The sequence below is a fragment of the Giraffa tippelskirchi genome, chromosome 13 (genome assembly GCF_054371585.1).
Source record: "Giraffa tippelskirchi isolate mGirTip1 chromosome 13, T2T-mGirTip1v1.2.pri, whole genome shotgun sequence".
Taxonomy (NCBI): Eukaryota; Metazoa; Chordata; class Mammalia; order Artiodactyla; family Giraffidae; genus Giraffa; species Giraffa tippelskirchi.
Genome location: NC_137287.1, coordinates 97,437,498 through 97,465,097, shown reverse-complemented (window position 1 = coordinate 97,465,097; position 27,600 = coordinate 97,437,498). Strand labels below are relative to the sequence as shown.

The following is a 27,600-nucleotide window of genomic DNA, read 5'->3' as shown; positions in this document are numbered from 1 at the left end:
CTGTGTTCCTACCAGTGAGTGGTTGGATAACAGGAAAATATAACCAATTATAAGTTTTTGCATGTAGATCGGAGGAGGAGCGTATAACGATCGTCCTCCCCTGACACTTTTCTCTCTCATTTTTTTTTCCTTTTTGAAAAAAAGGAAGAAGAAAAGAAGCGATAATTTAAAATCTGCCCCAGGATAGTTTTGCATTATTCATCTTTCACTTGTGAATGATGATGGGAGGGAAATGACCCAGCTTCTTCTTGATGTTGGCGAGTCCCTGAAGACCTCACCGGGGAGTCACTCTCAATTACGCTCATAATCAGACTCAGAGGACAACCTCGTTGAAAGGAGAGCAGGGCCGGGCAGGCGCGGGGCTGCGGGAACTTAAGAAAATGAAACGGTGTGCCTGGTGAGGAGCTGGAGAGAAAGCCACCTTGGGGAAATGGGCACAAGGGTCACTGCTGGGCTCCAGGTTTGGGCTCAGTGCAGGGAGAGGGTAGACAGTGATGACTTTGGCAGGGGGCATCGTGTAGCTTGTCTGTGGACTTGGGGCCATGGTCTTCCCTTGAGAAAGGAGGACAGTATTGTCCTCCTGCATCCCTTTCTCTCCTGAGTTCATTGAAGTGTGTTCCTGAGTGTGAGGGTGCGTCCCTTTATCCCTGGAGAGAGGATGCTACACCTGAGATTAGTCCAGAAACCCTGCCAAGAGAGAAGCACTGAGCCCAGAGGTAAGTTGACCTGGAAGGATCTTAGACCCTGTCCTGGGCACTCCAGACCCCCACGAGCCACAGGCAGAGTGGGGCACACACCCCTCCAGGGGGACCAGCCCAAGCAGCCACACAAGCACCAGATGTTTTCTTTACAGAGTGCATGTCCATTGAGGATGTCACCCTGTAGTTCACATGTATCGCTCAGGAGTGAGACCACCTAACCTCCCCGGATTGTGACCTGAGGCAGACATTCCCCACCTCTGGCCCACAGCCCAGCTGCTCCCAGAGCTCGTCTGGCCCCTGGAGAGGGAAACAGAGGCCCAGGGGAAGTAAAAGACTCATTCAGGACCCAGGCCTGGTACTAGGACCCCCGCCTGGGGAAACTCCTCTGGGCAGCTCACCATTTCAGAGCCTCGTCAGCAGAAGAATCCAGTGCTGAGCCTGATCAATTAAGGCTCAGTGGGAGAGGCCATCTCAAAGCAGAGACGCTTTGTAAATAAGAGCCGATTAAGGAGCAGCCAGACTCAGGGCTTCACAAACGAGCATCCAGTCTCTGCGTCATCTATGCCTGTGAGCCATGGTCCCCACCCTCATCTGGGAAAGGCCATACCTGCGGGCAGGACAGCCCTGGCCCCTCCAGGTGTCCCCGTAGAAGCCCACCTGCCACCCCACCCTAGGGTCAGGGCTCCAAGGGGTCCCCAGAGCCAGCAGACTCCACCCAGACTCACAGGACAGAGGTGCAGGGGGTGATGTACAGAACTCAAGGGAACCACGTCAGGATTCAAATGCCACCCTCCGCTGCACACCATCCCCGCAGCCACCGACTACAGGTGGGTGGGCTGGGTCGAGGGTCCGACCAGACCACCAGGCGATTTCTTCAGTGCTCGCCGTTCTGCAGACGTCCAGGTACTAGTGTGGCTGAATCCAAGACCAGCCCGGCAGTCAGGAACCTCCCCCCTACCAATTGCAAGGCCTCTGAATTGAGCTGAAGTGTCTGTAAGGAACCAGTGATGTGGGTTTTGTCACTGGGTCAGGGCCGGGCTGTTGGTTCTAAGAAAGTTATGACACCTTATATACAGAGAGAGACATACAGAGCACACACATATGTACACATGTACACATACACATACGTGTCCATGTCCATACATGCATGTGCCTATATAGGCCTGGACATGAACACGCACATGTGTGGTTTTTAGTAATAGGAGCACAGAGGCCACATTCGTGTCTCACCTGACATCCACCATCGTGGCTCAGAAGCACTAGTGACCTTGGCGCATGGGGAAATGCCAGCTATCATCTGCTCAGAGATGCTCTCCACAGTGGCCACAGCATTATTTCCCATCTGTGTGATTGTGCGTCGGGGCTTGCGAGCCGTGATCTGAGCGGCCCGAGGTCATTGCAGGTCCAGAAGCAAGCGCTTACCCATTGGCAATGGCTTGTCCATGTTGGCGTCAGCGTCCCTCCCCCAGAGGAGCGGGTGTGTCTTCCAGTCCCGGCAAAGCTAGCGCAGGTCTGGCATCGATCTTCTCCAGATTTTGTTATTACATTTGTCTCACAGCTTTAAAATAGTAGCAAATATGTGCAATTTATTTAAACAACACTAGGGAAATTAACGCCATAGAGGCGCAGCCTCAGCAAAAGAGGATGAGGCAGGTTTTTTAAAGGAGAACAGAACAGCTCGATGAAAACCTTTCAAATCCTGAGTCTGAGATTCAGAGGCTCAGGTAAGCCTCTGCAGGTGCCCAGGTAAACCTGCGTTCTCTGCACCGTACACAGGGAGATGTGGGGGGAGCCCGGATGTCCAGTCCCCGCCTCCCTGAGGTTGTACCTGTGGCTGGGACCCGGCCCCTGCCCACCAACCCCCACCAGCGTGCAAGGCGGGTCTGGCTGATTCCAGCTGCTGCCCTCACACAGACAAGCTCAGAACAACACTGTCTCACTCCCATCTCCTGAGGCAGTTGCTGGGACAGGTGACCCTCATTTCCTGAGGGGTGAGGTGTGGCATCTGTGGAGGGTGACAGCCTCCTGGTCCCCTGGAAGTCTCTGTAAACATACACCGCAGGCATCCCCCCCAGAGGGCGTGAGTCCAGGCAGGGATCTCACACTTTGCGTTTCTAACCTGCAAGCTGACCTGCAGGGAACTCAGAGATAAACCAATGTCTTTGGGCCTCTTAGGTGGGAATGTCCCTGTCTAACCAACCCACTGCATGCTGACATGAGGACTCCTAGAGGGGATGTGACCTCACAAAGAGACCCCAGAAGTGAGGGTGGCATGCAGCCAGATGCTCCAACCTTGAGGCCTGACCCCTAGCACTCAGATCCTGCCTCTGCCTAATGAGCTGTGTGGCCTTCAGAAGTGACTTGGCCTCTCTGGGTCCCCTGGTAGAGAAAGGATGACCTTCCTGTGGCCTTGAAGGGAGGAAGGATGCAGGCAGAGACTGTGGAGAACGTCCAGTGCCCACGAAGTGCCCCTGGCACATGGAGAGCAGTCATCTGCGTCCTGGCTGCCAGGGACTTCCCTAGTGGCTCAGACGATGGAGAACCTGCCTGCAATGCAGAAGGCCTGGGTTTAATCCCTGGCTCGGGAAGATTCCCTTGAGGAGGGCATAGCAACCCACTCCAATATTCTTGCCTGGGAATTCCTACGGACAGAGACGCCTGGTGGGCTAACAGTCCATGGGGTCAAAAAGAGTCAGACACCACTGAACCACTAACACTTTCACTTTCTGGCTGCCAGGGAAGGGGGGACGTGCTGCTAAGACTGCCCTGAATGCTGTTCTGTGATGCTCATCAAGGAGCCTAGAGACGACCCCACCCATCATCATGAGAGACACAGGGTTGGTCACAAGGCTGGGAGGATGTCAGGTTTCCATAGAAATCAAGGCCTTTGGGGATGCACACACCTCACACAGATCCGTCTGATGAACGTGGGACGCAACCTAGGGAACCTTTTGGTTTTTAACTGCTGCAGGCTCTTAAATGCAGGAATTCAACACAGAAAACAGCTGGGCCCCTGGTGGGGAAAGTCCCAGAGGGGGTCTCAGTGGAGTACGGTTAGCCTAGATAGGTTTTTTCGCTGATGTAGCATTAGGTTTTGCCTACAAAGGTCTGTACAGTCAAAGCTATGGTTTTCCAGTTGTTGTGTATGGATGTGAGAGCTGGACAATAAAAAAGGCTGAACACCGAAGAATTAATGCCTTCGAACTGTGTGCTGGAGAAGACTCTTCAGAGTCCCTTGGACAGCAAGGAGATCAAATCAGTCAATCCTGAAGGAAAATCAACCCTGAATATTCATTGGAAGGACTGATGCTGAAGCTTAAGTATGAATCCTTTGGCCACCTGATGCGAAGAGCCAACTCATTGGAAAAGATCCTGATGTTGGGAAAGATCGAAGGCAGGAGGAGAAGGGGGTGACAGAGGACGAGATAGTTGGATGGCATCACTGACTCAATGGACGTGAGTTTAAGCAAACTCCAGGAGACAGTGAAGGACAAGAAAGCCTGGTGTGCTGCAGTCCACGGGGTGGCAAAGAGTAGGACACAATTGAGTGACTAAACAACAACAAAAAATCAACATTAGGTTTGGGCATTCAGGAAGGATACAGGTTGTTTGTTTTTTTTTAAAATCATTTAGTTTTGTCTGCGTGTGTCAAACATTTCTATGCAACTTTTTTGCAAAAGGGAGTGAGGGAGGCTCTCTGTCCACAGCAGACAATACCAAAACCAGCCGGCTCTCACCGGGTCCAGAGCTCAGTTGAGGGTGGAGACCCCACCATGACTGGAGAAGGGCCATGTAGGGCCAGGTGCCTCCAGCCAGGCTTGCACTTTCCTGGTCCAAGGTCTGTCTCTGTACCATGAGTTCCCATGTGCTCCTAGCTCTGAGACTTGGAGTAAAATGAACATCAACTGTGGAAACGGTGAAGAGGCAGCCACATGGGGCACCTTGAAAATAAACCTGGAGGCCACACAGATGTAGGTGTCACATGTACACAGGAGTTCTGTGGGTTCTTTTAATTATAGAATTTCATGCACATTAAAACATCTCGAAACACAGAAAGGTAAAAGAAACACAGTAAAATAAAACTCATTGGTGACTAGAGAAGACCAGAGGTCACATTTCTGTATGTTTCCTTCCAGCCTTTTCTCTACCCTTTAAAAAATCATGGGACTCATATCGCCTGTAACTTTAGCACCATGTCTTCATTTACTATTATTGTATGGAATTTGTGTATTCAAAGAGTAACTTCTAATGACATGTAATGTCCCAAAATATGAATGCAGTGCAATGCATTTAACTACTATCAGAATTTTATTTACTACTATCAGAATTCCAGAATTTTTTCCTGATATTTTTACTATTTTATATATACACACTACTAGCATAAAGACAACTATAATGCATACCTTTATTTGTAGGGTTTTGTCCACACAGTTTCATTGGGACAGGTTTCGGCTCTGGAGTTATAGGGTCAAGAGTGAGGGCATTTTCTGAGGCCCTTGGCAGTCACTGGCTAAATGCTGGTCCCAGCAGTGAGGAGGTCCATGACTTCAGAGCAGCCAACATCCAGTCCCACTGGTTCCTATCAGGCATAGGCTCTTATTAGTCTAATTTCCACAGCAGCTCTCTGAATTCAGTACTGTTATACCATCCCTACTTTATAAAAGAAGCAGCTGAAGCTTAGAGAGATTGAGGGCCTTGCCCCACGTCCACAAATCTTTGGACGAGGGTCTGTGTGGCACCAAATCCCACACCCTCAACCATCACCCCCCGCTGACTCACAGCATACACCTCAGCACCGAGGATTCACTTTGTTTACTCCTGTCACTTTGATGGGTGAGGAAGATACACTGCTTTAGTTTGGTTTGATAACTGGAAGATGTGAACATTTTTCATGAGTTTATCAATCCTTTGTATTTATTTTGCTATAATTATCTATTCATGGCCTTTTTCCTGTTATAATACAGTTCCATTTTTATTGATTTGCAAGAACTGTTTATATAGTGAGGTTATTAACTCTGGTCATATTTGTTGTAAATTCATCCATAAATAAGGGTTTTAAATTAAAATGTATGAGTACTTTCCTTTGTCATTTTTTCCCATTGTTTTCATCTTTAAAAGCCCTGATCTACTTGTTAAATAGTCAGCTATATTTTCTTTACTCCCACTCACTCTGTAGTCCATTTCTTTGTACAGATGAGAGGCTTGCTAGATTTTTTTCCCCTAGCACATAACCACTTTTCCCAACACCGTCCAGTCTTTTCCTGGATCTAGATTCTGGGGGTTTCCCTGGTGGCTCAGATGGTAAAGAATCTACCTGTAATACAGGAGACCACATTTCAATCCCTGGGTCAGGAAGATCCCGTGGAGAAGGAAATGGCAACCCACTCCAGTATTCTTGCCTAGAGACTTCTGTGGACAGAGGAGCCTAGCAGCCTATATAGTCCATGGGTTTGCAAAGAGTCTAACATGACTTAGTGATTAACACACACACACACACACACACACACACAGATTCTAAGTGATGCTTTTTCCTCTGCAAAACCTAACCAGGCTCCTCTGCCTCTTTTCTCCCTTTCTGCAGAAAGGAAAGAAGAACGCAGTCCTGGACCCCGTCCAGCCTCCAAATGACACACTGCTGCCATGGCCGCAGCGCCAGAGCTCCAACGGGCTGAGGCGGCAGAAACGGGACTGGGTCATCCCACCCATCAACGTGCCGGAGAACTCGCGAGGGCCGTTCCCGCAGCAGCTGGTGAGGGTGAGTGGAGAGCCTCCTGCCGAGGGGGCTGCTCTCAGCTTTAGTCTAGGCTTCTGCTCCCAGGATGTCGAGAATCGAGCCTGATGAGCATATTCCTGGAGCCTGGGACAGCTCTGCACTGGGTGTCTGAGAAGATCAAGATTTTGCCTTTTCAGTAACAAGATCAGTATTGCACAGAACAGAAAAATATCAGAAGGGCGGTCACATCCTCCAGGGTGTACAGGCCTGCTTGCTTTGGGTCCTCTCTCTCCGGTCACTGTCAAGTGACAACTCTGGTGCATAGGAAGAGATGGGACAGGAACTTGGGTCGTGGCCCTTGACCTCTGACATCTTCCTTTGATCTGTTTGTTCACATTTCTTCCCCATTATGACTAAGGTGCTAAATGGAGAATGATGGCTTGTCTGTGCTGACAGTGACCTTGGTGAAGTCAGAGGGCCTGAGAATGAGCCTGGGGTGCCAAGGGGCAGTTCTGTGTCCCTTCCCTTGGGGTCACCTGCTCCTGACAGCCACCATGAGGTTGCTTTTCCTGAAGGAAGGAAAGACTCATTTCACGAATTCATGTTTCAATAATCAAGGCCATCACTAGCATTTTCTTCTTCCCTTTGAATGAAAATTACATCCAATATGAGCAATAATTTGATAAAATGATAGTGAGAATTCCAGTAGATAATGCCATCCGTAGAGAGTGCCTTGCCCCACTCCGTTATTAAGGCGTCATCTTCATTCCTTGGCCTGATTTGTCTATTTTGTTTCCTATTCTGTTTGATGCAGAAAGGGAGGGTGGTGTTTAATATGCAGAGATGAAGCCACAAACTTTGTAGGGACCCCAGGTCAGACACCCCACCACACACACATCACAGCCTCAGTGACGTATCATGAACATCATCCTGCCTTCTCCACATGTGATGCTATGACTTAAGAAATGTATGGTTTGGTGTTCATCCCGGTTATTCACCAGAAGTCCTAAAGCCTGTGCAGTTTCCTAAAAGATAAGAGTGAAAAAGATGTCTGCAGACATTCATAGCAAACCCTGTCTAGCACAACTGAGTTTATGCACAAGGGGACTTTTGGAAAGGAGGGGACCCTCGTCACGAGGGGGACCAGCCCTGAGACTGGAGGGCTAGAACCTGTACTTCCACCACCCCCACCTTCAGAATGGAAAGGGGGCTGGAGATTGAACCAATAGCCATGATTTAATCAATCATGCTGACATGATGAAGCCTCCATAAAAACCAAAAAGACAGGGTTCAGAGAGCCTTGGGGAGTGAGCAAATGGATATCTGGGGTGCCCCTTTCCCACCTCACCCCACACCCCTCTTCCATCTGAGTGTTCACAAGTCACAGCCTTTACAATAAACTGACAAGCTAGTCAGTGCACATCTCTGAATTCTGTGAACTGCTCTATCTAGCATGTTAATCCAACCCAAACCCAAAGAGGACTTGTTGGAATCTCAGATTTATAGCCAGCCAGTCAGAAGCACTGCTGGAATATTCTGCTGCCCTGGTTCCCAGTCTCCCAGGTTAACGATATTATCACCTGACACGTGGAAATTCCCTCCTCTGTCTCACAGGCTGCACACAGGCCTGTGAAAGGGGAGAAGACTTCCATGGGCCTAGCCTTGTCCTGCGAGGGTCCCCAGGATCTGCTGGGTCCATTGGTCCTGCCGCGTCTGTCCTCTGCTGGATGGTAGAGAAAAAGACACTGGTGTGCTTTCCTCCTGATCCCCTCCAGGGTCCCAGGGACAGAGAAGCTGTGGCTGGTGACGGCAAGGGGAGGGCCGGCTTCCCCCCATTTGCAGGGGCTCGCCACCCCACCGGCCTGCAGGCATGTTGATGGGGACACATCTTCTCATAAGCCACAGTGATGTCTACATGGTCCAATGGGGGGAAATGTGCCCCCTCCCAAGCTAGCACAAAGCTTGCACATCAGGCAGGCAAGTAGCAGTCAACAGAGGCTCTCAGGTCCTTGTACACGCAAGCTCCTGATGACTGGCCTTACTGGTGACCAGGCGAGGTGTCTGGCGTCAGGTGAGCAGAGCTGCACACTCCACATGCCGGAAGCCAGCAGCCACAGTTCAGAGTCACTGGGGGGCAAACTCTCCTGTTTTCTAGTCTGAAGCGTTGCTGTGGTTTGGAGAGAATGTGTCCTCAGCTCCTCAGACGTCCAATGTGTCCGCAGACCTTGGAGGAAGGCTACCTCCAAGTCGATGTCTGCTCTGATGCAGACTGCAGGAAGAGAGGGTGGCTTAGGGTGGGCTGGTGCTATGATGAGCTTTCCCACAATTTCACAAATGTAACTCAATACATGCTTATTTCTTGCTCCTGGAACAGTCACTTGGGGGTGGTCACTCAGGGCTCCAGAGTGAGGGGCACAGGATGGCTGGGCCTAGACGTGGCACACACCAATTGGGCCAGAATCCCATTGGCCAAATTGCAGGGGAACCGGGGTATGCAGCCTAGCTCTGCCCCAGGTGGAGAGCTATATGTGGGGAAGCACTGGGCGCTGACTCAGCAGGTTTCCCTGAGATGAGAATGGTGCAGGTCCTTTCCTCTCTAAGCATCCCTCTGCTCCGAGGAGAGGGTGGCAGAGGTGAGCGATCGGACCTGACTTACTGCCCTTCTCCGAGCTGGTCTGTCTTCACCCTGCTGTCCTGCTGTATGTCCTCCATAGTTAGTATGCTCCGACATCATACTCATCATTTATTCATCTAAGGACAAGCCTCCTGAAGGCCAGGCCTGCCTGCATCTCTAGTGCTGTGAACAGTAAGGCACTGCCTGTGTTGAATGAATGCATGAGTGAGCGACTGAAGCCAGCCCAGTGGTGAACACTGTCCTGAGCGCCCATGGTGGCCGAGACACCGGGCATCTGGGGGATCTTGGCACTGTTGTCCTGGCTCCTCCGGGGTCAGACTGCTTCCACTGGAGTCAGGCATCCAACTTGAGCTGATCCTTTTGGGGAGCTGAATCTTCAGCAGATGGAAAATAGAGTCTCCATTATGGTTTCTGTACAGTATTTGTGTTTTCCCAATGGATTCCAAAAGGCTCCCCTGGTGGCTCAGATGGTAAAGAATCCACCTGCAATGCAAGAGACCCAGGTTCAATCTCTGGATCGGGAAGATCCCCTCAAGAAGGAAATGGCAATCCACTCCAGTATTCTTGCCTGGGAAATCCCATAGACAGAGGAGTCTGGCAGGCTACAGTCCATGGGGTCTCAAAGAGTCAGACACGACTGAGTGACTAACACACACACAATGGATTCCAAGTCATTACGCAAGAACTCAGCCCAGAAACTTATGCATACAAATGCACACACACACACCCGTTCCCACTTCACACACAGATCCACACTCTCACATGCTCACTGTCTGCCTCTTCCTGCCCTCTCTCCCTCTCTCCTCCCCTCTTTCCTCCTTAAACTCTTAAGTAGCACAGACAAGGGTTTGGGGTGCTGTTCTGACCCATTTCTGTCTACAGGAAGTCGATGAGTTTCCTGTCAGTGTTTTTTTTGGTGGCGAGGGGTGCTCCTGAAAGAAGCCTCCAATCACAGTGAGCGTGAATACAGCTTGATGGGAGCGGGAAGCCGGGTGCGGAGCATGGAGGTACAGCTGGGATCAGCTGCAATTCTGTGCTCATTAAGGCATTTCATTCTGATAAAATATGTTAAATGAAAAAGTGGGAGGGAGAGGAGCAGGCAGAATGTTCTTCCCAAAAAACCTCCGTTAATTACAGGCTTTTTCCTTGGAAAGGATATCATGTTTCTTCTCAAGCTTTCGTTCTGCTGCTCGGGGAGAAGAGATAATAGGTAGGCAGAGGGGAGTCCTGGGCCAGGAGAGGGTCGCTGTGACTGGCGGGGCTTCCAGGAGCTGTGAAGGCCGTGGCGAGGCGTGGAATCACTCGGGTGCTGTGCCCACCCAAATTAAATGACGAGCTAAATTAAGTGGTGAGTGAGGAGACGCAGCCACTTCATGGAGATCCCACTAGGAAGATCCAGGCTATGCTTCCTCTCAGAAGGAAGGAGGAAGCAGTTCACAGCCACTAAGCCAACCCCCTAGGAAGCTGCACAGAGGCTCTTCGTTATCCAAGATCATGGAAAATGGCAGGAGTGGGCCCCCTGGCAAAGGGTTACAGGCGACCTTCCTGCCCCTGAATTCCAGCTCGAATTCCAGCTCTATCTGGGCTCTGGATGAAATGGTTTGGGGCCACCTGTGGGTGCCAGGCACCATGCAGGCTGGAGAGTCAAAGGGGAGAAAACACACAGCCCTTTCATGGCCTCAAGAAGCAGCAGGCATCCGCTTCCCACTTGTCATCCAGAGTTTGGTCCCTTCACTACCTCGGTTAGGACTCCTTCACATGTAGATTAGACGAGGGTTTTGAAAAGGCACTCGCTTTTCTAGCATGTATGTTAGGTTTGACTTCTGGCAAGATTCAGAATGAGGGTAAAATCAAACTTTTAGAAAGAGGACACGTTTCTTAGCTGAGTCTAATAAAAATTCAGAACTGGTTAACTTGAGAGATTGTCCAGGGCAACTGTAGGAGTTGGCTCAAGATGACGAAGAGGCAGGCAATGCTCTTGGGAGACAAGTCCTTTAATTTTGGAAGTTGGCATTTTAATAGACAGCGAGTCATCCAAACCCATCCTTGGAGCCCCTGCCCGAGAGCCGGCCTGGAGAGGGAGCTCTGAACAGAAGGCTCCAGAAGGAAGTCCTTACATAATTGCTGTGTGTGGAAGACAACCACGTGGAGAAGATGAGCCGGAGACTCACCTAGAGTAGGGAGAGCAAGAACTGGGCTGCAGGTGGCTTGGGAAGGGTCATAAAAACCAGCCCTTCACCATCTGATAACCCAAATGAGCTTCAACCAACTGAAGTCAAAGGTTTTCTTCATGTGTTCTTGCCAGTTTAGTCCCCATTTTGTGCATGTGGACCACACAGCCTCAGGTCCACCCACAATGTTTACAGACCTTTGTGCAAACAGAGGATGACCTGGGGTTGGGGAACAAGGGCTCAAGAGCCAGTTGTGGGATGAAACGTGCCCTGGGCTGGGGTCTGCATCATGAGATGTGTGACAGGGAAATGGAAGGTAACCCCAGATCTGCCCACGGTAGACTCTCCATAAATGTTCATCAGATGTATGAATACATGTGTTAGCCTATGCATGTATGAATTCTGTGTTATCCTACAAAGCATTTGCTGGGTGGCCTAGCAATGTAATTGTCACTGAGCCTACCTCAGAACCTGGTACTCTGAAGGCATCCCTCCATTCATGAATGATGGGTGTGGTCATTACACACCTTCTCGTGGAAGACAGGTTATCTCTCAAAGCAGAGTGTGCACATCTTGTCCCCCTCCCATCACTTCCCCGTCATCACCAGGAGAAAACCTAACCCCCAAGCACATCCTATGGGACCCCATGATCTGACTCTGCCCTTCATGCACCAATCTCCCATCATGCTGGGCCACGCGCAGCTTCCAGTTCTGATCACATCCTTGGTTGCCTGGAATCCTGTGTTTTCCCTGTGTTTTAGCCACCCCAACCTGGCTACTTCCTCTGTTCTCTGAGAATGCTCCACGTCTCAGGATTAACACAGGCCCTCCCCCATTGTCTGCCATTGTAGCAGAGTTTTTGGCACTGTTTTTTTTCAGTGATTATCAATCTGTCTCCCCAGTAAACACAGAGGTCCTTGAGAGATAGTTCACCTGTCAAACACAACAATGGGGACATAACAGATGTCATTAAGTACTTACTGAGTGAATGAATGATTCAACTATTGTGCCCAGATCTACTAGTCTGCTTTTCATGATCATTATGGAGATTGTTGGGTTAGATAAACAATACTTGAAAATAATGAAACTGGAAGTTCTGTTTCTGGCAGTGCAGGAATAGTGTATATCAGACCAATACTCCTCAAATAACAGTTGTAAACTTTGGGGAAATTTTTTTGCTAAAAACTATTTGAAGTTGCTTGAGAATGATCAATAGTAGGCAGAAACTGTTGGGGACTCCACCCTTGAAAAGAAAACAGAACTGAATGTGACCTGTGTTTGTGTGTCTTTAAGAGCACCCCCAATCTGTCCTTCCATCAAAATGTAGCTAGATCTCACCCAGAAAACCAGCCTTACTGGCCAGAGGAGTTGGAAGATGGGATTTAGAACTGACAAAGCAGCTGGAATGTGAGGGGATAAATCCTGTAAAATATGTAGCCGCAGATGGAGACTCCCAGAAATACTCGTAAGTTCTGTCCAGTCCCTCAGCTGCCCCTTGAACTTTACATGCACACAGAAGATTCCAGAGAATCCAGAGAAAAGCAACAGCTAGATGATTGAAAAAATCAAGAAGAGACTTACCAGGCAAGGTAAACAGATTTAACTTTCAGTCCAGCCAAGTTAACACCATTTAGAAAAAGACAGCAGAGCCAGCTTCTCTGCAGTGTATTATCTACAATGATTACAATGACCAGAATACAAACAAAAATTACTAGACATGCCAGTAAAGGGAAACGTGACCAATAATTAGGCAAAAACTGCTCATAGACTCTAACCCAGATATTGGAATTAGCAACAGGGCCTTTAAAATATCTCTCACAAATATACTTCAAGGACTTAAAGGAAACTATGGTCAGAATGAATGAATACATTGAGAATCACAACAGAAAAATGGAAACTCCAAAACTACAACCAAATGGAAATGGTAAAACTGGAGAGCACGATATCTCTAATGAAAAACTTACTGGATGGGCTTACAAAGTAGATTGTAGAGGGCAGAAGAAAGGTGAGTGCATCAATCAATAAAAATTATTCAATCTGAAGAATGGCAGGAGAGAGAGGATTGAAATGCACAGAGTTTCGATAGGACAAGATCAAGTGGCCAAGATCAAATGGCCTGATGCGTGTAACTGGAATCCCAAAGTAAGAGGAGAGAGATAATAAGATAAGAAAAATGCCTGAAATTTCCCCAAATTTGGTGGAGAGACAAACTTACAGATCTGATAAATTCAGTGAATCTTGAGTAGGATGAAAAAAAACAAAGCCATACCTTAATTATTGTCAAACTGCTGAAATTCTAAAACTAGAGAGAAAAATGTTGAAAGAGAGGAAAAATGAAGCACAAACAAGGACCACAATGGGAGCAAGGGCTGGATTCTCTTTAGAAGTGATGGAAGTCTCTGGGAAGTGATGTTTTCAAATTGCTAAATGAAAATAAACTGTCAATCAACAATTCTATATCCAGAAAAAAAATATCCCTCAAAATTAAAGGTTAAATAAAGGCATTTCTGGTAAACAAACTTAAGGAACTCCTGCCAGCAGGCCCACATTAAGCAGTAAATGATGTCCTTTAGGCTGAAAAGAAATGACACCAGTTGGAAATTCAGATCTACAGGAAGAAATGGAGAACATAGGAAAAAATAAATGTGTGGGTTGACATAAAAGACTATTTTTCCTCTTAATTTATTTAAAAAGGCAGTTGACTATTTAAAGCAAACATATAGCAGTATATTGTGGGTTTATAATTTCTGTAGTTATAACAAATATGACAATAACAGGACCTACTGGAAAGACAACTAATGTGGCCCGAGCTCTAGACTCAGCCTTGCTTGTCAGGGTGATTGTCTGACGCACACAGCAGTGTAACTGGAACTTCCCCCTGTGGCTGTGCAACTCCTACAGGTGCACAAGACCCCCCTCCAGGTACCCAGAGCCTCCCCCAGGTGCACAAGGCCCTCCTCCGAGTGCACAGGACCCTCTCCCAGGTGGATGTTGCCCTCCGAAAGCTCAGTGTACCTCCTTTTCAAGCAGTCACCTGGGAGCAGGTTCTGGGCAGAGGTGGCTGCTTTCTAAGAGGCAGAGCCTTCAGATGCTCCAATTCTTAACCTCTGTAGTGGGTCTTTCAGGCCTGTTCATCAAAGCCAGAAATGCATATGGGTGAGTGAAGAGGAAGTGGATTTTCTCAGCCTCTGGGAAGAAACTGAGAGCAGGGTTGCTCCAGGATTTTACTCGTGTCTGGATTTCCTTCCCAGATAGATCTGAAGAGATTGCAGAAGTGTCACCTCTGCCTCTACCACACTTTCCACTGTTTCAAGGGTCGCTGAAATGGAAGGAGCTGGAGCAGAAGGAGCTGGAATGAAAGGGGTTGAAATAATTGAAGAAGAGAATCCAATGGGCATCCGCTCGTCCCCACCAGGAGACGCACCTCCACCCTCCACAAGAACGTGTTCAAGTATTGGGAGTAACAGTTTCAGAGAAATAGCAGGACTCCTTCCCTGGTGAGGCAGGGCGGCAACAGTCCCCAGCACCTGCAATGCGGGGTCCACCGCCTGCCCAGCCCTGGCGGGGAGGGTCAGCACTGTCAGCCCCCAAGTCAATTCTGAAAGCACGGCCCCCACCCAAACGTGCCTTCAGGGCTCTTTGGCGGCAGCCTCCAGGCCTCCCTGTAATTACTTGCGGGGAGCATGCATTGCCCTCACAAAAACCAGAGGGACCTGAAGAAAGCGTCATTAAATGCCTCTGCACCGTGGGTTCTGTGATTTAATCAATTGTGCAGAAGACACGTGCAAGTCCCTTTGTGTTTATGGCTCCTTCATCTGAGTAGAGAATGTTCCCTTTCTTGAATTGCTTTAATGGCTATATTTATGCAGCTGAAAGTTCCTTAAGAAATGAAAGTAAAATCAAATTTCTGTAAATGCTCGGATAATTTATTGGAGAATATTCAATTAGAATATATTAATATTTTAGGTTTCCACCATTAATTTAATATTCAGAAATGTAATTTAGTCGTAGAATCTCTGAATCACCCTGAGTGGATGGGGTTTAGGACGTGGACTCCGAGCACCTGCTGAGAATGGTCAGCTCCCAGGGCCTCCCCACCCCAACCGTTTCCCACCACCCAGGGTTCTGCCGCGGCCCCCAGGCCTCATGTCCACAAACCAGATGTCCACAAGTGTGGACACGAACCACATGTATGGTTGGGGCTCACCGTGGACACCAGGGAAGAGCCCAGGTGGGGCTCATCAGAGTTCAGAAGATTCCAGAACTCAGGGAGCAGTGGCCAGTAACTGAGGGAAGAGGTGACTATGTGGGTGAAGCCTGCTTCCCCACACACACACACCCTCCCCCCACCAAACCTGGTAGGCAGGACTAGTTCATTGTTCTTTTACTCCTAATTCACCTTTGGGACTATGTGGATATTACCAGGGAAACTGACTTCTGACCCTCGTTCCCACACTGATGAGTGGGATCAGGGGGGCTGCTGCAGGGTGAGTGGACTGCAGATAAGCTTGAGGATGTAGAGACTTGAGGGCACCTCGGGGAAGGGCTGACAGCCGTCCTTTCCTAGGAGGGGTGCCCTTCATCCTGCAGTGTGGCCTCCTTTTATGTATGAAATGATGGCAGGTTGTGGTGAAGGTTAAGCCTGGACATGCGCACTGAGTGTCCCCTCTGCTGTTCTGGCACAGAGGACACACAAAGACACAATGAGACAGAGCCGAGCCAGCCCAGAGTCTATGTTTAGGGAGAGGGAGAAACAAACTGCTGATTATGTATTGGGGACCAGGAGATGTGGGGTGCAAGGGTGTTCCCATCAAACAAGGTGGCCCAGAGAGCCTTCCAAGGTATGAGAGCAAATACAGGGGCAGATGAACCAGAGTGATACCAAGGGCAAGAGCGTTCTGGACAGAGGGAACATCAAGTGTAAAAGCTCAGTCTTTTTTTTTTTTTTCCATTTTGTTTTTTTATATCCTTTGGTGGTAGTTTAGTCGCTAAGTCGTGTCCAACTCTTGCGACCCCATGGACTGTAGCCTGCCAGGCTCCTCTGTCCATGGGATTCTCCAGGCAAGAATACTGGAGTGGGTTGCCATTTCCTTCTCCAAAAAGCTCAGTCTTGAAGGAAGAGCCAGGAGGTCAGAGTGGCTGTATGGGGATGGGCAGAGAGAGGGTGAGGGTGATGAGGCAGGGAGTGCCGGGGCCAGGTCACAAGGGGTTTGCCCATCAGGATGATCCAATATGGTGTTTATGATCCCCGGGGAATAAGGGGCTCCCTTTGGTCACTCTGAGTCCATCCCGTGGCCAGAGGCCCTGGAGCTTCGGACCCTCAGTGTGCATGTGATGGGAGCAGCAGTTGCAGGGCGACCACCAGAAGGACACATGACCCCAGGGTGGTCACAGACGGGGGTCCCTACAGACACTGAGGAGGGAGAACGCACAGTGCAATCTTTGTTTTCTGAGATGCCTCCAAGCTCAGGAGGGAGCAGATGGCAGACGCTCCCTGGAGCCTAGGGGGAGAAGCCCACAGGCCCCTGCCATCCTGGGATGATGACAAGAAACCCCCCCAGGTACCACAGTCCTGCAGGAGACACAGATTTGTTTCTGATACTTAGTGTCTCCTGTTAATCCCTTCCAAACCACAGACATTTTATTTTGAAGACTCTTTTCCTCCAAATTGTACAGAATCAGGTGGGAGGCTCAGCGGGGATAAGGGGCGGTGCAATCTGTGTGTGTCCACAAAGCTCCCAGCTGAGGATCTGACTTCCCCTCCCTGGAACAAGAGCACAGAGATGCCAGCTCACAAGCAAAGCCAGTCAGAACACAGAGAGTCTGGGGAGGGAGTTCAGGCCGCCTCTAACCTACAGAAGACAGCAGCAGACGGTGCTGTGGTTTCAGCCACCCCCGTGATGCCAGAGAAGTCAAGCCTACATCTCCAAAGTTATTCTTAAAAATGACACCCCAGAGACAGACTGTGTTGACGGCTGGACTTGCGGCCAGACTGCTCTGAGCTTTGTTTACTTCTGGCTACAGTCCCGTCCGAGAGCGGCTGGGTCTCAGGCCACCATGGCCCTGGGCACAGGGCCCTCTCCATCTTAACTGTCAGAAACAGCCTCAGTGCTGGCCCTCGCTTAATCAAACCCAAGTCCAAAGAGGCATTTGCACCTACACTTTGGTGTTCAGCCTCCCAGTCTGCTTGGCCATTGAGTTACCAGCTTGATTTGGGCTTTGGGGCTTCTTGAGCTGTAAAGGCTTGTTTAAGTCAAGAAGCTGATTTCATTTCCCAAAGAAGGAGGCGTTAAGAACAAGAAAAGCCATGGAACCTCAGTGTCTGTTTGTTAAAAGCAAAATTAAGCAGACAACTAAGCAGTGTCTCATAGAGGCCTGGGCCCTCCTAAGCCCCCCAGGTTCAGGGGTGCCCCCCGGGACGAGGTGCCAGCAGCCTCACCCGCACCCTCACACCACTCCTCTATCCCTGAGCAGTGCATCACGAGGACAAAGCAGGTAACCTCAGTCGTGGCTTCAGGAACGGTCTACACACGTGAAACAAATTAAGGGAGAGAGCACAGTTGGTGCATCCCATGTGTCAGCAGAAACCTGCTCTCCATGCTCCACTGGTCTCTGAGGCCACCTCTGTCCCCCGCACATCATCCCCACAGCCCAGGGAGCTGGGTGCAGGTCGGAGCTGGCCAGGGGTCAGAAGCACAGCACTTTCAACTTACCTGTTGCCTCTGGGAGGCAGAACCAACAGAGAAGAGAGAGGAGAGGCTTGTTCCCCATGGCCAAACAGGGAGAGCCCAAGCCTGGGCACTTTGTCTCCAGAAATCAGCATCCAGATCAACACTTAGGCTTCCTATTAAAAAGAATAGAATCCTTGGGACTTCCCAGGTGGGGCAGTGGTTAAGAATCTGCCCTGCAATGCAGGTGACATGGGTTCAGTCTCTGGTCAGGGAACTAAGATCCCACATGCTAGGGAGCAACTAAACCTGCTCACCACAACTAAAAAGTCCATGAGCCACAACGAAAGATCCACATGAGGCATCGAAGATCCGCATGCCACAGCTAAGACCCGATGCAGCCAAACACATAAATAAAAAGAACAGAATCCAAAGGTAAACTGGGCTGCAAACTTACCCTGTAGATTTGGACAGAGTTGGTGGGAAAGGATGGAGGGGTGACAAGTACCTCCGTAACCTATTAGGCCAGTGACTGTCTATCTGTACACCTATTCATCCATCCCTCTGGATTTATCTGTCTGTCTCTCTCTCCGTCCATCCATGTCCCTATCGGTCTGCTCACGCATCCACCCATTCATCCATACATACACTCGTTTTTCTGTCCATCCATCCATCTTTCCCTCACCCGCCTACCTGCTTGTCTACCCAGCATCTGCCCATCCGTCCTTCTGGCCATCCAGGACTCTCACCCTCTCAGTACCCTCCACAGTGAAAGGCAGAATTCTGCCATGACCACAGCAACACACACTTCAGCTACTTTTTCGAAACTTTGAAGGCCTTTGAAGTAAAGGATAAATTGAAGAAGTCAAAAACCCCACATCATTAGTTGAGATCATTAAAATCCTTTCAACATTTGAAGACTCCCCGTTGAGGACAAAGGTAATATGTTTTTGACAGCGGTGGAAAATTCTTCCCCAGGTTTGGGGAAAAGCCATTCATTTGGCTTAACTATGAACATGACAAAACTATTGGACTCAATGATGACGCCAATCCCTGAGGAAAATTTTAGGACCAGAGGAGACGTCTTGAATATTTTCTCAGATCATCAACAGCCAAAAAAATGTAGGCTTATAAGAAAGAAGAGTGTTTGTTCTTCCAGATTCCTCCTTAGAGGAAATTTCAGGTTTTTTTAAGAGAGAAGTCCAGTTTAGGCTGGAAGGAAATAGTGACCTAGCTGGTCACTTCAAAGACATCTATCCAGCATTGACTCTGAGGACAGCACTGAGCCCCATAGTCGTGGTCCCACCCCATCCTGGAGAGCTTACGTGCTGGTGGTGGAGACAGACAAGAGAAGAGAGAGGTTCAGAACATGGAAGGAACCATGATAAAATCAAACACAGGGATGAGATGGGCGGAGACGGGCCAGTTGGCGACAGAACTGGTGCATCAGGTGGGGTGTGTCACCCAAGGCCCTTGAGCTCCTATAGGGCTAGAAGCCAGCTGTGCGAGGATCAGGCAGAGAGAACAGCAAGTGCAAAGGCCCTGGAGCAGGAACGAGCTTGGTGCACAGAGGGATGGAGGTCTGTGCAGTAAGGATGTGGCCAGCAGGGGGAGGAGGTGGGAATACTGACCAGGGAGGAGAGCAGGAACTAGGTCCCTCGGGGCCTCGGACCAGGTGGCAGGTCTAGGTAATCCCCCCCGGGAACGCTGTCTGATTTGTCCTCTGTGATATGCCTTCAGCTGCAGGCTGCATGTGAGAGATGGAAAGTTAAGTCAGGGAGCTGCACCTGAGCTCCAGGATAGGGGGATTCAGCCCAAGGGATGGTGACATGGGCCTGGCAGGACAGGAGGGGGGACGGAGGAGGAGTGGGACAGTGCAGCCTCCTGACTGGCTGGTGTGAATGGTGACTGCCCATGGGATGCTCCTAACCCTGCTCCAAGGTGGGAGGCCACACAGCCACAAGGCACCCTCCCTCCTGGCTGCACGGGAAGTGGGGCCCCAGTCCAAGGCCGAGGGGGGCATGCTGTGCTCTGAAGCCTGGTATCCGGGGGCCAGAAGGCCAGTCACTGAGGAAGCCACATGGGTCCCTCCCCTCCATTTAGCATTGAAGGGACACTAATGTCACCACTGATTAGAAGGGTTCACGCCATCCTTTCTTTCTGTGAACCATGGCAAAGCCCAGGGCAATAAATGACCACGAAAGAGCCTAAAGCATCATGACAGAGAGGTAAACGTTTGCCTGACGGCAGAACGTGTCTGTCCACAGCCCAGGTTTGGTTTGGCTTCAGCTGCACCGGGTCTTAGTCGCAACATGAGGGGTCTTCAGTCTTCATTGAGGCACATGGGATCTTTCTAGTTGCCGCGTTCAAACTCTTAGATGCAGCATGTGGGATTTAATTCCCTGATCAAGGATTGAACCCGGGCTCCTTGCATTGGGAGAACAGTCTTAGACACTGGACCACCAAGGAAGTCCCAGCCGAGGTTTTTTTTTATTTATTTTTTAACTTATTTATCTATTTTTTTACTTTACAATATTGTATTGGTTTTGCCATACATTGACATGAATCCACCATGAGTGTACAAGTGTTCCCCTTCCAGAACCCCCCTCCCACCTCCCTCCCCATCCCATCCCTCCGGGTCACCCCGGTGCACCAGCCCCGAGCACCCTGTATCACGCATCCTACCTGGACTGGCGATTCGTTTCACATATGATAATTTACATGCTTCAATGCCATTCTCCCATATCATCCCATCCTCGCCCTCTCCCATAGAGTCCAAAATACGGTTCTATACACCTGTGTCTCTTTTGCTGTCTCGCATACAGGGTTATCTTTACCGATTTACTAAATTCCATATATATGCGTTAGTATACTGTATTGGTGTTTTTCTTTCTGGCTTACTTCACTCTGTATAATAGGCTCCAGTTTCATTCACCTCATTAGAACTGATTCGAATGTATTCTTTTTAATGGCTGAGTAATATTCCATTGTGTATATGTACCACAGCTTCCTTATCCATTCATCTGTTGATGGACATCTAGGCTGCTTCCATGTCCTGGCTATTATAAACAGTGCTTCAGTGAACATTGGGGTACACGTGTCTCTTTAAATTCTGGTTTCCTCGGCGAGGTTTGTAAATTAAGCAAGTTCTGGCTCATGTGGAACTCTGATTGTGTTTAGAAATAGTAATATGCATAGGGCCCATAACAATGCTGGTGCCAGGCCTCTCAGAGCCTGGGGTTCGGATCAAGAAGATCCAAGTGGGATCCAGGCCAAGCCTCTGGGGTGGGGGGGGGGGGTGCTGTGGACCAGGACGCACACTTCCCATGGGGCCAGCTGTGGGCCCCGCAGACTCTCACACCAGGAGGATATTTGCTGAAGAAGACCAGGCTGTTTCCAGCCTTTTGCTTGGCTCCCAGGTTGGGGAAGCCAATAAAACTAGCCACATTGACCCGTCTCGTTTGGAGCCAGGGATCGAGGGGTGGCAGATCCTTCCTCGAAATTGGGCCCCCAGAGATTGCTCTGAGCTCTAGCCCCTCTTGATGCAAATCTTAAAAGCTTTTAATGTAATGTTAAGTACATACCAGCTACTCATCAGAGCTGTAGTTATTGAGGGTTAATTTTCTAGCCGCTACATTCCTCATCAACTGTTACTTATAATTAGCCCCTATAAATGTTTCTAAATAATCAGATAATATTTGAATAGTTTAAATAAACTAAATAACTGTCTTTTTGCTTCCATCGGGAAATCACATTTAAATTGGGAACTTTACAGGGGCAAGTCCATGCATATGGCTGCTGTAAGTGTGGAGTTGGTTGACACCCAGCTATTACACTCCAGGGAAAAAAACAGTTTAATATGTTTCAGAATGTAAGAGGATTATTTTTAAATAGCCCCATGAATATCAGGAGAATTCGAGCAAGCCATAAACAGTCCTGAGTCGAAATTCTCTTAAGGCTGGTGGGGACTTTGGAGGCTGACGCTCCTTCCTCAAACTCAGCTTTCACATTTGGCAGCTTCAGCTTGAGTCCCCAGTTTGTTCTGCACTGACTCTCATGGTTTTGGGGGGCAGAGGCTGGCACACCCCAAGAGACACCTGTGGGTACCTCCCGGGACAAGGATGCTTGGTCTGGGGGTCCTGCTGGGGGCCGACGTCGGGGTTTCTGCAAACATGTCTGGTGAGCTCAGCAAGGTGCTCCCAACACTGTCTCCTCTCCCTCCGGCCACTCGCTCCATCCAGGAGCACCCTGGAGTGGAAGGAGGCCTGTCACAGTAGCAGTGGATGCCCCCAGGCTGCCCTGCTCCCACCCCTCTGCCAGCCCTGTGAGGCAAGGTGTGCTGTGTCCCGTACCTCCCTACAAGCCCAGAACAGCCTACTGTCCATGCTCAGGTGCCCCAGACAAACAGCTGCACAGCTCGGTGGCCGAGAGCAGGGACAGAACACGACAGACCAAAGAGGCCTTTCTGGGGCATCTTGAGCTGCTGGCAGCAGAGGTGGGCATGTGGGCAGCAGAGGTGGGAGGGGTGTGTTCATTCACAGGCCTGCGGGGGAGAGCCAGCAGTAGCTCTGGGACATTTATCTACCACCTAGGAGGGGTGCCTGGAGAGACGCCTGTATGGGCATCCTGTGCTCAGAGGCCAGTGAACCCTGACTCAGGTCGGGGATTTCCCAGGTAACACAGCTTCACCCATGTGTCCTGGTTCAGAGCACTTTGTCTGTAGCTCAACCCCATGGGAATTCTCCTTCGGGAGCAGCCGGACCGGGGGCAATCGGGGGTCAGTCTTGGGGTCTGGGCCACCTCTGGCCCTTCTCAGTCGAGTCTCGGAGCCGGGAGTGTGTCCTCAATGTCCCTTGTGAAGCAGAACCCTCCAAGGGTCGGGACAATCCGTGTGAACTCTTGATGCTGCTATGGCACCTCTGAATGGGAGTAGCGCGGGGCCCCTCTTCTTCCCGCCCGTCTGCAAGCTCTGAGAGAATCCTGGCTGTTTCCAGCCTCTGGAGGCACCTGCATTCCTCGGCCAGCAGCCCCTCCTGTGTCTCCAAGGCCAGCGTCACAGTACCCAGCCCTGGCTGCTCTTTAGTCAAATCCCCTCTCCCTCTGCCGTGTAAGGACCTTAGGGCCTCCTGGCTGATCCAGGATCATCTCCCAGCCCAAGAGCCTGAATGCAATCATGCCTGCAGACTTTTATTTGTCCGATGAGGTGACCCTCATGGACTCCAGGGATCCAGACCCGGACGTCTTTGAATAGGACACATGGCCCTGCTCAGCCGGTCAATCCCAAGGCAGGATGCGGGGACCCCTGTAGGTGGGGGGAGAGGAGGTGCTGTCTGGTCTCTGCCCCCTTTCCCGTCATATTGTGTCACCTGCTCCCCCAGAAACAAGGATGTTCACAACAGCTCACCTTTACTAGCCTCCCTAGGAGCCGAATTCAGGCTACATCACCCATACTCAGTAAAACCCCTGAGCCCTGGAGGAGAAGCGGACTCTGACCCGCGTCTGTTCCCAGAAGAGGGATCAGGCTCAGAGAGGCCAAGGTTCGCACTGGAGGTCACACAGCTCAAAGCACAGAGCTAGGCTGGGAACCCACAAAGTCTGGCAAAGTGTACGGGGAGCCCAGAGCCCCCAGGTCCGGGGGTGGCCATCATCCCCGTTTCCACCATCTCTGAGTTAGCAGTAAAGGCATTATTTCTGTAGAGTATCTCTTTGAAGGAAAACTTACTCGGGGAAAGAAAAACAAGCTTCTCTGTTGGAGGGAAGGAAAAATAGGAATCTATGGCTTGTGTTTTTCACTCTCTGCTTCAAGCTAATCAGCCATACCAGCTCCAGGATGGCTGCAAACAAGACAATGACTGAAGAAAAGCAAAGCAAGATCCATGGAACCACCTTGCATGCCCCGGGGCAGCAAGGGGCTGAGAACCTACAGAGCAGAGATGCTGTCACGGGTGTGGATGTGGGTGGGGCAGGTGACCGGGGCTGCCCTCCACTGATTCCCAAGCCTCATAACTGGGGGCCGCTGGTGGGGAGAGGACACCCTTTGTGCTGCAGGCTGGGTCCTGCACTCCTCACCCCACCTACCTTTGCACAATGCTCACAGACTGAGTCTGGCTCAGGTATTTCTGCCTTGTCATCCATTTGGAGTGAGTCTGGCATCCTTGCACGTGGGCAGATGGGGAGGCAGTCGTGTCTGCGATGTCACTGTTGGAATCTGACTAGTTGTGGACCGCAAGGAGCCTCTTCTTTCACCCCACCCCCACCCCCACGCTTCACACAACAACCCGCTAATTAACCACCTATCCATGAGTCGTCCGGTCTCTTCAGTGAGGTGTCCGATGGCATCTGCCTCACCCGTGTACCTGTGAAGCGCTGCGGGTTCCCCTTTGGGTGGCCCCAGCAGATTCTGACCTCCCAGCGCTTATGGACTAGCAAGGAACTCGAGGGTACTTGGCATGCCAGTGGCGATCCGTCCAGCCAGCGATTACCAATGCCACCGAGAGAGATATGCAGGCAAAGAGTCTGTCCAAACCAATTTCCCCGGGCTGGTTATTTCAAAGTCTGAAAATCCCTAATTCCGGGATGCAGGCGGTATTTAAATTTAAGCTCGACTCCCGAATGAGATCTTTGCGTTCGCCTGTTCAACTTTATTTGGAACTGTGAAACGGTAACTTGATTACACGTTAAGGAAGCTTTGGCTGGGGGATTGCAGCCAAAGTCTCTGCTCCTCTGAGTTTATCCCCCTGCCGATGGAATCCACCCAAATGGGGGGCTCCGTGCCACTGCTGTGAGGAAGCATGGACCAGGGTCAACCCAGGTGTTCTCCAGATGGGGCATCTTGGGGCAAAGGTTTCAGGGTGTCGTCTGTGGCCCTAGGAGGGGGACACACCAGCTCCCTCCTTGGCCACAAAGGAAGAGCCATCTGTAGAAAACTTAATCTCCCTAGTCTCCCAAGCCGCTGGATTATAAAAGTGTCCAGATGAAAATTCATTATAAGAGGAGCTTAGACCCGGCCACCTCTCACCTGGGGGAAGTTCAGCTTCTGGTGTTTTGGGGTCAAGCTGGGGGGCCCAGAGTGGGGACCCAGCAGGTGAGCAGGGGCAACAGACTCAGAAACTCAGCGAGGAGGAAGGGTCTCAAGTCGAGGGGCCAGTGTGGAAGCCACCATCACCTGAATACGAAATGACGGAGGCCAAGGTCTGGAGTAGAAGAGTCAGGATTCTGTCTGCAAGTGGCACAAGTCCACTCTCAAACTCAGGGTTTATGGCTCATGTAGATGAAACATGACGAGCTGTGTCATCTTCAGGCATGGTAGGATCTAGGCGCTCAGGCGAAGTCTGTGTCATTAGGTGGCTTTCTCCTCATCTTGTGGATCTGCCATCCTTGACATTAGCCCATCTCAGCAGCACCCCTCAACGCCAGGCATGAGCAGCACAGAGCACATAACCCCCGTCCCCAGTTCTATGGAAGGAGAGAGTCTCTCTCCACCCAGCAGTTCTAGCAAATTCTCAGGAGCAACTCATGGATCTGATTAGCTCCTATACCCACCCAGGAATGAGGTGAGAAGACAAAAGACAGCCCCTAGGCAGAGGGACCAGCGGCTCCAACAAGCCACCCAAGAGCACGTGTGCTCCGTGGGGGCAGCGGGGGCAGGAATGAGGCCGAGGGGCATGGGGCTGGATTCTGGGGACCCCACAGGGTCAGGCCATTTTAAGGAGCCACAGCTGAATCCTAGAAGCGGCAGGGAGGCCGGTGGGCAGCATGGGCCTAACTGCACTGGCTTCTCAGGGAAGCCCCTGTGACTGCCCCATAGACTCTGCTCGCACTGGTCTCAGGCCAGCCGGAGCCCTGGGGATATTCAGAAGCTGCCCAGGTGACGCTGGTGCATGGCCAGGGTCTGGTATCCCCAGGCTGTCCCAGTGCCTGAAGACTGAGCCATGTCCCCGTTGTAATAAGACAAGGGTGCCAGGCAAGCTCCCCACCCCCCGACCTCCCATCATCCTAGCAGAGATCCACCCCTCTCAGAGGAGAGGGAGTCGTATGGGAACCACAGGGCTCTGATGGGACTCTGAGCCTTTGGTTTCTTACCCAAAGTGGAGAAGAAAGGCTGAAAATCCTTGGCAGTGTTTTTGTGGGAAGCAGACGTTCAGTAAATGAAGGAGCAGAATTCCGCTCACCTTCTCCTACCCCACCCCCACCACCCCTGTGCTCAGCCCTGGCCCCAGAGGTTGGGGAAAGCAGGGGCCTCCATGTCCAGTGCACCCACCCGGGGCCAGCATGGTGCAGGACCCTCTCCAGGGGGCCTGTTTGTTCTTTCACAGGCCCCAGGAAGAGGCAGGGGGTGTCCTCATTCCCTCCCCAGGGTTGAGGAGTGCACCTGAGGTCTCATGCCCAGAACAGAGAGCAGGCTCCACTTCCACCCATGGTTTAGAACAGCACAAGGTCAGTCTACACCCCTGAAGGTGGGCACCAGAACTCACCCACATGGGTCTACACCCCGGTAATTCAGAAGGCACTCTGCTGCCATGAAAAACTATAATGTGGGGTTGGGGGCAATCCACACCCATTTGAGGGTCTGAGGGTAGTTCCAGACCCTTTCCCCAGAGAGTTGCTCACATGCACGCGCACACACACACGTGCATATGCACGCACGTGTACACACACATGTGTGCATACACCTATACACATGTGTGCATGTGTCATGCATGCATATATGCACATGTATGTGTGTCCACATGCACACACACCTACATGTGTGTGCATATGTTGTGCGTGCATATATGCATGCTCGGGTACATCCACATTCACACATGTATGCACACAGATGCCTGCACACGAGCCCCAGCAGAGCTGAGGGACGCTCCTGCTAGAAGTTCACCGCCATAGCAGAGTCTAGGCACAGACCAGGCTAGAGGTAGGGCTGTTGGAGGAACACCGCCCAGCCTTTCACTCTGACAGGTGTTTAATTTCTGGAGGAGAGTGGAAACAGTGAAGGCAGGCCCCTTCATCCCCACCGCAGCCACATCCATCTCAGCCACATGCATGTGTAGCACCTCTCCACATCGCTGTTCCGTGAGGCCAAGTGGGATGATGGAGGGCCCATCTGCCACCCCTCCACCCCTGAGAGTAATGTGGGGCCAAGCTGGCCCCAAGGACACGGTTGAGGGCCATCTTCCTCCAGGTGACATGGATGCCTGGCACAGATTGGATCTGGGCTTCTCGAAACTAGAACCACACTTTTGAGAGAGACAGAGCTTATTTTAACCGCCAAGAAGCCCTCTAATAATGGGTTGCTAAGAAACGACCACAGTAGACGATTTTGAAAATGAAGGAGACGTTTGTTCTGATCTATGAGTTTCCGAGACCATGGAAACACCCCCACCACACACACGCCCACCCCAGCTGAAGCACTGCTGGGGGAGGAATGGAGGGTCCTCTGGGAGGGTTCAGGAGGTACCTGGTCGAAAGAAGCTGCCGTGGGAAGAAAGTGAGTGATGTTGGAAGAAGCAATGGATGTTGTCAAGCCCACGGTTGCTGTATTCCAAACCGCAGGGTGAGCCAGGCTGGATCTGCCTGGCTGGTGTCTTTGTGGAGGGTGGGGGCCTTAGAACAGTCAGGATGTTGAGAGAACTATCTGTTCTATGACCCCTCTCTGAGCACTTGATAACAGGGGTTCAGGATACTTACCATGTCTGAGTTTGGGGCTATTCAGGCTAAA

At 50.7% G+C, this 27,600-nt stretch overlaps 1 protein-coding gene across 1 annotated transcript in view; it reads left to right on the top strand.

Annotated features, from left to right (window-relative positions):
• CDH4 (cadherin 4) overlaps nt 1-27,600 on the top strand; it is a 476,927-nt gene that overhangs the window by 361,719 nt on the left and 87,608 nt on the right. The window contains exon 4 of the mRNA XM_081561133.1: nt 6,283-6,456. Coding sequence (XP_081417259.1) covers nt 6,283-6,456 — 174 coding nt within the window. The remainder of the gene's footprint in view (nt 1-6,282; nt 6,457-27,600) is intronic.